General features: G+C 50.1%; 1 protein-coding gene across 1 annotated transcript; it reads right to left on the bottom strand.

Annotated features, from left to right (window-relative positions):
- Positions 1-273: 273 nt before the first annotated feature.
- Positions 274-8,793, bottom strand: ZNF263 (zinc finger protein 263). Its single transcript, XM_040255316.1, has 6 exons — positions 6,252-8,793; positions 5,214-5,394; positions 4,697-4,770; positions 4,304-4,430; positions 2,762-2,878; positions 274-2,278 (listed from the first exon to the last, which is right to left on the bottom strand). The coding sequence occupies exons 1-6, from the start codon at positions 6,636-6,638 to the stop codon at positions 1,107-1,109; spliced, it is 2,058 nt and encodes a 685-aa protein (XP_040111250.1). The 5' UTR covers positions 6,639-8,793; the 3' UTR covers positions 274-1,106.
- Between the last annotated feature and the right edge of the window lie 807 nt (positions 8,794-9,600).

The following is a 9,600-nucleotide window of genomic DNA, read 5'->3' as shown; positions in this document are numbered from 1 at the left end:
AGGAAAACACACACACACAAATTTAAAGGACACCTTTATGACATCACCCGAAGCAGCCACTGGGCTTGACCCTTGTTTCCATATAGCCACCTCAGCCTGGAGCTGGCCAGGGCCACACCCACCCTCCCTCCCTCCACCTGTCTGTTGCCACCTTTTTCAGAACCTTCCTTAGCAACAAGTTAAGACCACAAAGAGAAAGCAGGTCCTCCTCCCAAAGTGGACAAAGACAGATCAACATGGCAGACAAGACAAAGACCCTCAATGAGTCACACGTTCATGTTTCCTGAAGATATTTATTAACATCCAACCACATTTTCAACAAGGGTGGGCATGATTCCTAATTCCCCAGGATCCATGTTTTCAAAGTCTCCCAGGGAACCCATCTTCTGTGAACCTTCTGAAGACTTGATCTCTGCAAAGGGTAAATTAATTCAGACTTATATAGTTTCCTCTGCCTATTTCGGGGCAGACCTGCAAATTCTGTCTTACTATTTCCCTTAGGTCTCTTGTTCCTTTTTGTTTGAGGTGAGGACCTGTCAATGACCAATATGGTCAGGCCACTGACAGTGGGTGCCTGGGACTGCCTATGAGCTTCCCAGCCAGGCTTTCAGAAGAGCTGCAATGCACCACCAGTATTTTGGTGTCTCCTGCTTTCCCAGAAGACCAGATCACTCTTCTTTGCTCTCAAGGGCCTCAGGAGCCCAAATATTCCTGATGAATGTTCCAAGTGAGGAAGCAGTAAGTCCGTGGATTCCCAAAGCTGTTGGGATGGACACAGGACAGAATAAGGCACCCACATCACAAGCTGGCTAAATATGTCACAAGCTGGCTAAATATGCCGAGGGGGATAATGTCCTGGGACAGGAAGTACTTCACAGAGAATTCCACCCTGAGTGGGTTGCCTCAAAGACTTGCTATTCTCACTAATTCCAACAGAATTCCTTTTCAGTTTTATGCTAATCCTTTGCTGCTTCTGTACTTCCCTCAGAAGGACCCTGCCCTGCGGGGACAGGGTAATTACTCAATGGGTAAGGAATATGAACTCTGAATAACAGGTCCCTCTGAACAGGCCACCTTATCTGGGCCCAAAAGAAATCCCATTGTTTCTATCCAGTGTGAGTTCTCTGATGACTCATAAGGCGTGAACTCCGGGAAAAGCTTTCTCCACATTCAGAACATTTATAAGGTTTCTCTCCCGTGTGGGTTCTCAGATGACGAATCCGATTGGAGCTGTGAGAGAAACTGTCCCCACATTCGTGACAGGTATAGGGTTTCTCTCCCGTGTGAATTCTCTGGTGCCTGATTAAGTTGGATCTATGAGAAAAGTTTTCCCCACAGAGGTTACATTTATACGGTTTCTCTCCTGTGTGTGTTCTCTGGTGTCTGGTGAGGTGCATGCCCTGCCGGAAGCTTTTCCCACAAGTCAAACACTGGAAGAGTTTCTTCTCTGCTTTGGGGTGGGTCCCAGGATTTGTAAGATAGAGCGTGCTGTCCCTCACTGCTTCCCCACACTCAGAGAAAGGGTACAGCCTCTCTTTCTCATGAGTTCTTTCGTGAATAACAAGGTGTGAACTGCGAGAGAAACTTTTCCCACACTCGGCACACTTATAAGGTCTCTCTCCCGTGTGAATTCTCTGGTGCCTGAGGAGGTTGGAACTGTGAGCGAAGATCTCCCCGCACTCAGGGCACTTGTAGGGCTTTTCGCCTGTGTGCGTTCTCTGGTGCCTGTGGAGGTTGGAGTTGCAAGAGAAGCTCTTTCCACACACATTACACTGATAGGGCTTCTCACCTGTGTGGGTTCGCTGGTGGCGAGTCAGGTGGGTATTCTGACTGAAGCTTTTTCCACACTCGAGGCACTTATGGGCTTCCTCTCCCAGGTGTGCTCTGTGTAGTGATAAAAAGTGTGGATTCCCACCAAAGATTTCAGCACACTCCACACCCATGCACAGTCTTTCTGCTGCATGTATTCTCTGGTGCCTAATCAGGTTCGAGTTGTTAGAGAAATTTTTGCCACACAAGGGACATAAGTGGAGCTTCTTCGGCTGCAGTTCTGTTGGTCGTCCCAGTTTTTTGCAACTTGTGGCCCCCACTAAGGACTGCTCCATTCGATCCTCTGTGGGAGGCTCCCAAAGCTTTTCTGCCCTGTCCCGAGGCCTTCCCTGCTCAGGACTCCAGGGTACCTCCCCTCTGGCCTGGCCAGGCAGCAGCGCCTGACGGTGGATGCTCTCAGGGGAAACAGACTGAGCACACTCTTCCTGGTTCTCAAATTTCTCTTCCCCTGGAAGAGCAAGAGAAATCAAACCCCCATGTTATGTCTACACAGGAGAAAAGGAAATCCCATGCATGATACTGCCTGTAGGTCAGAAGTCCAAAAGGCCTCGCTCTTCCTCAGTTTCCCATCTTCCCCATTTTGGTAACTCACTCTAGACAGGCAGCCATATGAGGCGTGGGGACATCACTCAGGAATGAAAGCTCAAACCTGCCTTGAACTCCCTTGTGGGGGCCCTGACCTCCCTCTCCAACTGAGCCCCTGGCTTCTGTCCTTTGGGAAAAGTGTGGGATGGAGCAAGACTGGGACAAAAGTGGGCAAGTGAACCCAGGAATGAATGCCTTTTTACACTCTGCACCCTGGGAACCTCGCCTGTCATCACTGGGATGAAGTGGGCAGTGGGGACAGGCTAGCCTTACACCAAGACCCTCAAATACCTTATTCCCAACAGCTGGAGACTAGCTGGGCAGGGTGCTCAGCTGCTTTCCTTACCTGGAGCCGGGGTCCTGGAGCTCAGACCCTCCTTGCAAGTCTGGACACTGGGGTGCCAGGGCTTTCCTCCATGTTCCACCTGGGTGCTCAGGGCCTCCTGATTGGGAACCTGAGACTCTGACCACAATGAAAGAAAAGGATTTCTATGTCACGACTTTCCTCAACCAGACAAGAGAAACAAAGATAGTCTTGCTCCCTGCCTTCAGTGGATGGATACGGAAGGTGCAGTAAGTCTGATAGCAATTACTTGGAACATACACTAAACTATTCCCACTGTTACCTCCAGAGAAAGAAATTAGATGAGGGAGACTATGGCTTTTTTCTTCGTACACTTGTGTGGTAGTTGGGACTTTTTGCAATGACAATGTAAAACTTTTGCATTTAAAACAACACTCAAATGCACATGGTCAGAGTGGTCAGTTTCTTGAGGAATCAAAGTTTAATACTGTGAAAGAGCCCTGACCCTTATGAAACTAAGTTGGGACAATTCCAGAAGGAAAAAATGTAATATGATGGACAATCAGAAAAGGACTTGGGACTCTGAGATTAAAACCCAAAAGAGCCATCCTGTGTTATGCTCACTCCAACTCCATCAAACATGAACTTTTAAAAAGGTTAGTCCCAAGAACTTGTGATCTGAACTCTTCTTATTTAGCACTCACTGAAAGAACTGTGCTCAACTTAGGATGCCAAGCCACAACACAATGACAGAGACCCTGGAGAAGGCCCCTGTGCAGGCAACCAAACTTCTTTTCTACCAGGTATGCATCAAGATAGCTACAATGGTAACATACACAGTCCTTTTTTTTTTTTTTTTTTAAGATTTCTTCAAGTTTTTATTATGAGAATTTCTACACATGCAGAAAAGATGAAGGAATTATACAACACCCACACACTCTCCACTTAATCCAACAATCAGTTTTTGGCCCTGTTTTACAGACCTTATTTTTTATCTCTGCATAATAGTTCAACATGAAGACGCACCTTAATTTATCTTTAAATTAGTTACACTCGTTTTGAATATATATCATTTCCAAATTTCTACAAAGCTTTCCCCCTTCCTCAATGTTCAAGGACTGGGACAGTCACTAAGCTAGAATGTTGATGCCAGTGCCCTGAAACCTGTGTTTCTGGGGAAGAGCCCAGAAATACTAATGGAGCACAGAGAACATAAGTGAGGTCAGACCAATAAGCATTTTAAAATTTCAAGGCATCAGGAACTTGGAGCCCCACAGTATTCTGTGGGTGATGCGTGGGAAGTGGGGATGGGGGTGGTGGTGAGCATCACTGGATTTGACTTGTTCTGCCCTGGTAAGTTCATCATAGCTCAGACTCCCTGCCCTCATCTCTGACAGCTGGGGCCCTTAAGTGTGCCAACTGTGGCACTTGACAAATATTTAACTGATCTTAGTCCAGGGGACTTTAGGCAAAAGCAGGTCTCCTGGCCAAACTCAGAACTTAACACACAGGAGACAAGTGGCTAAGGGACAGGACCCTGGTCAGAAATGGCTCAGTCTTCATCCTTGGAAAAGAAGTCCTTACCCAGTAAGTCCACATTCTCATAACTCTCCTGCACCGTGTCCCGGGAGAGGGCCCTCTTACTAGGATGCTGACGCCCCCACTCCTCCTGGGAGATGTACATAGCCACGTCCTCTAAGCTCTCAGGCAACTGAAATAGCACAAGATCACCTTTAGGCCCTAAGGCACCAAGAACAATTCAAGCAGAGTCATAGGTTAAAGGGCAAAACCCAGGGGTGCCAAGGACTCATTTCATGGGGAAGAAGGGTGTTAGGCCTACAAGTGAAGTGTGGAGGAGACAAACAAAGAAGGTGGGGAGGTGCATGTGGTGAGGTGGTAAGGATCCTCTCTAAGTGGCAAAAGGACCCCACTCCCACAAGAACAACTGGGGGGAGACAATGAGAACTTCCACATCACCTGGGGCCCAGTCAGCTCCTTGTCTTCCATGTTTCCTTCGGGAGGAAAGAGAGAAAGCCAGGGAGCAGATAATGCTGAAGGTGACAGAAATGATGATGAGAATGGCATTCTTCAATCTTGGCAACCCAAGGATTATCACAACACAGTGTCCACTGTGCCCTGACACCCAGACTCTGCTAGGAGGACCCAACACTGAACAGAAGGCAACGGAGGGATAATAAAGCGACATCCAAAACAACAGAGTACCAGCAGTCTTTCCTGCTGGCCCAAGCATTCAAGCCCTCATTCACTGAGCTCTAAAAGTCTCTCTTCTGCAAACAAAAAGACTTCCTAAGAGATCCCCCTCCCTTCACCCACCCCAAGAGGAATCCGAACCACTTCTAGCTCTTTTACTCATATCTGGGGACCCTCAGGTCAGAAACGCTCCCTCCTTGGCAGTGAGGCTGCATCCTGCCAGTGTCAGGGGCAGCCCCAAAGCCCCTCCTCCCTCCCACTTGCCCAGGTAACTGTTCCTCACCCCTCTCCTTTACAGTCTGAGGGTCCCTTTTGGGGCCGGGGCCTAGCAGCTCCTGCAGCCTGCGGCCAGGGCTTCGCTCAGTCTCCATGGGCTCCAGCTTGAAGCTCGGTGACTCCTGTGCTGTTTCCAGAGGCAAAGGCTCCTCCAAAAGCACTTCTGTTCCCCGCCCACGGTTTGTGACCTGGGAACCAACCCACATCACTCATCATCACAACAGGGCCCAAAAGGAAGGGACATTAATACAGAATTCTGAGGGCAAGCCTTCAACAGAGAACCACTGGCAAACCCTTTAGACCCAGCGAGAGAAGAATAAGTTACACTAAAACCAAACTTTACTGATCCTGTGTAGACCTGAGAAAATGTGTGTGAGGGGTGGGGTTCGGGGGGATTTCACTCCCAGGGCACACCTTCCCCACTCAGCTCCTGACCCACCTCACGCCCTCTCACTTTCACCCACCTCTTCTAGATGCAGCCACTCCTCACTACTGGATAAGGTAAATTTGGGTGGCCCTGGGGCATATGGCCTCAGAGCTTCAGTTGCAAACTTTTAAAATTCCACTATTAACTGCCACTCAGCTTTGTAAAGATTAGACTGCAGACTGTAATGTAACAATAACTAACAGCTATTAAGCACTAACTCTAAGCCAAGTGCGTGATCAAACTACATGCTGCTCTCTCTCTAATCCTCAAAACAACCTTAGAGACGTATTTTAACATTCTCATTTTACCAGCGGCAAATCTGAGGCCAGAAGAAATTAAGTAACTTGCCCAAAGTCCCAAAGCTAGTGTGAAGCAGAGGGAGGATCTGAACCTGGCAAGCTAACTCCTGGTCTTACTCTAACTCAGAGACACTGCTCCAGGTGGAAACAGGGCACTCTTCACTGTCTGTCAACTTGGGGCAAATCTGGAGAATGAGAGTTCCTCACTAATCTACAAAAAGTCTTCTTGCCCATCTAAGATCTACTCAGGGCAACCAAGTAAACTCGTATGGGCAACTGGGGCCAAACAAACCGCATATAAAACAGGTCTTTATCTTACCTTCTGTCTCAGTCTTCCAAGTTCTTTCTGCATATCCTCAACGAGAGTCACCGCTTCCTCGCCGCTCTCCGGGTGCAGCTCCTGCACCCTGCTCTGGATCTCCTGGGGCAGGATGGTCAGGAACTGCTCCAGCACCAACAGCTCCAAGATCTGCTCCTTGGTGCGCATCTCCGGCTGGAGCCACCCGTGGCAAAGCTCCTGGAGCCGGCTGAGGGCTTCCCGGGGCCCAGCGGCCTCTTGAAAGCGGAACCGTCTGAAGCGCAGGTGAGAGGCCTCCGGGCTGGGACCTGGGTCTGGCTGGGGCAGCTCCTGGCTCCAGGCGCTGTCCTCCTCCAGTTTCACTATCAGGAGCCCTTCCCGGTCCTGGAAACCCGGACCCGACGCCATCTTCAGGCCCCCAGACCGCCTTGACCGCGAAACCAGCTGCGCACGCCAAAGAAGACGCCTCGGGCCCAGCGCAAGGATAGCTGGAGTCCGCAACAGCCAGGTGGCCCGGGGCTCCAAACCCTGGCCGAGAAAGCTGGCTCCAACCCGGGCGCAAACGGTTCCTGCGCCTGAGCCTCAGTTGCTCTCGGGCGCCGCCGCACCGCCCCTTGGCCCGCCCCCGCCAAGACCGCCCTAGAACGGGACCTGAGCTCCACGCCTTTCACCTCACAGGACTCCGCGCTCGGCACACACGCCGGAAGTCTCAACGCGCGTTAGAGGTCAACAACCAATCGGAACTGCTCAGGACCAACTGCCGGATTACGTTCTGAGAACTCTAGCGCCCATTGGGTCAGGTTTCGCCACACACTTACCGCTGACCAGTCAGAAGGAAATATTTGCCTGTGGGGGCGGGACGAAGGAGGGGCCAATGGGGTAGGGAGACGGGACCGTCGCGCGAGCCCGAGATCCCAGAAACCTTAGGGGCGAGGTTGCTAGGTCGGTTAGTGGAAATCAAGCTTATATCCGGCGCGACGGGTAGACCGGCGGGATACCGGGGTCAGAATTCCTCGGGAAGCTTAAGTGCAGACCTCCGAGTCACGCAAGACCCCTTGCTTCTGAGTGTCGGGATGGGCCCGAAAATCTAACTGTGGAGAAATTCTTCCTCCACAGACAAGTTTTGAGAATCACTGCCCTGATCAAAACGGATTTCAAGGCGGCCCTCACCCGCTAACTTAAGGGAGCTGCAGGAGAGGGCTCACCTACCCAGGCAGCCTCGGGGGCCAATTGAGCCACGGTTCACTCGACCGCCCGCTCGGCGCTTGGGAGAGGCGGGGAAGAGTGGCCCCGGACAGGTCAGCGCCGCCGCAGAGCTCTCAGCGAGACGCCGTCGACGGGGCGGCGGGGCCCGCGCCTGCGCCCTGGAGGTGCTGGCGCTATGGAGCCCGGCGCGGGCGCAGTCGTGGGGAGTGTTCCTGTGTCCCGTGGCGCTCTCCTGTCAGCCCAGGGTCCCACCGCTGGCGGCTGGATGTTCCTCAAGGCCGGTCGGGACCCAGCCCGCACTGGCTTCTCATTTTAAACTTGTCGGGGGCGTGCCTTTTTCTTGTTCACCCCCCTTGTAGGTCCACCGTGAATTTTCACAGTTAGAGGTGAAAGGAAGGTTGATTTCTTGACCGATGCAGTCCAGGCTTTGTGCTGCTGAAGGGAGGGCTGCCCAGCAGTGAGGCAGGTGTCCACGGCCCAGACCGGCTCAGCTAGTCCATTGCCTCCAGCGAGGGTTAGGCTTGTGGTCTCAGCCGTGGAGTTGAATCGTGAAAAACAGTAATCGTTTATTGAGCCCCTGCTGACATGCATCTGGATGCTCATGGCACACAAAATTGTAGGAACTAGACATTATTATTATCATCCCCATGTACAGTGTCAGTTAAGTCACTTGCCCAGATTCACACTTTAGTCTGTCGTTAAAAGTTCAGGCTGCCATGACCGGACAGGGGGTGTGGGGACGGAGAGGGTCAACTTTCCACGACAGGATGGAAAAAGCCCAGAGAATTTGTTTTTTTTTTGTTGTTGTTCCACTCCAGAGAAGAGGTCCACAAGCCGCTGTGGCAGATGCAGACCCAGAGGCCTCCTGGCACACAGGCTGATACAGGTCCCTTTCAGAATCAGAGTCTTCTAAGTCTTCCTCCCATGTTTTAGACATTCACATTTCAGGAGACAATAGATTCTAACCTAAAAACCACTTCTCTGGCATTTACTCTGTCATCTCAGACAAGTTATTCAATCTCGTTGGGGGTGTGTGCTCAGTCCCTAAGTGGTGTCTGACTCTGCAGCCTCATGGACTGTAGTCCACCAGGCTCCTCTGTCCATGGGATTCTCCAAAGAAAGAATACTGGAGTGGGCTGCCATTTCTTATTTAATCTCATTAAGCCTCAAATCTCAGTTCCTTCATCTGTTTTGAGGGAATAATACTATACCCACCTTATAATATTGGGTGAAGATTAAATGGGCTAAAATATGTGGGATGCTTAGAATCATACCTGGCATTTACTATGAACTCAATATTCAGTTCAGTTCAGTCACTCAGTCATATCCGACTCTTTGCGACCCCATGAATCACAGCACACCAGGCCTCCCTGTCCATCACCAACTCCCGGAGTTCACTCAGACTCAAGTCCATTGAGTTGGTGATGCCATCCAGCCATCTCATCCTCTGTCGTTCCCTTCTCCTGCCCCCAATCCCTCCCAGCATCAAAGTCTTTTCCAATGAGTCAACTCTTCGCATGAGGTGGCCAAAGTACTGGAGTTTCACCTTTAGCATCATTCCTTCCAAAGAAATCCCAGGGTTGGAACTTGATATTAGCTGTGACTAATGCATAGCTTCCCAGGTGGCACAGTGGTAAAGAATATACCTACCAATGCAGAAGAGAAAAGAGACGCGGGTTCAATCCCTTGGCCAGAACGATACCCTGGAGTAGGAAATGGCAACCCTACAGTATTTTTTGCCTGGAAAAGTCCATGGACAGAGGAACCTAGAGCGCTACAATCTATGGAGTTGCAAAGACTTGCACATGACTGAACACATGCAATGCACAGCAAATTCCTGAAGGCTTACCCTATGTTATAGAAAAGCTACTAGGATTATTATTACAGATGTGGGGCACAGTATTGTTTGCAAACTACACATACCTTGAGATGGTAAGAATGAAGGATGAGGGGCTTCTCTGGTGACCCACTGTTAAGACTCCTTACAGGTTTGATCCCTGATCAAGGAAATAAGATCCTGCAACCCTCATGGTGCAGCCAAAAAAAATATAACCCCAAACAAAAAAAATGATGAACCATTTGCTATCTAAATTCCCTTTGATTTTAGGTTGTTAACAGGTACTTAAAACTAGAGAGATTTTCAGTTATTCACAATTACTAATAG

This window comes from Oryx dammah, unplaced genomic scaffold (genome assembly GCF_014754425.2).
Source record: "Oryx dammah isolate SB20612 unplaced genomic scaffold, SCBI_Odam_1.1 HiC_scaffold_2, whole genome shotgun sequence".
Lineage (NCBI taxonomy): Eukaryota > Metazoa > Chordata > Mammalia > Artiodactyla > Bovidae > Oryx > Oryx dammah.
The sequence above is the reverse complement of the archived record's forward strand: the minus strand, read 5'-3'. Positions and strand labels throughout refer to the sequence as shown.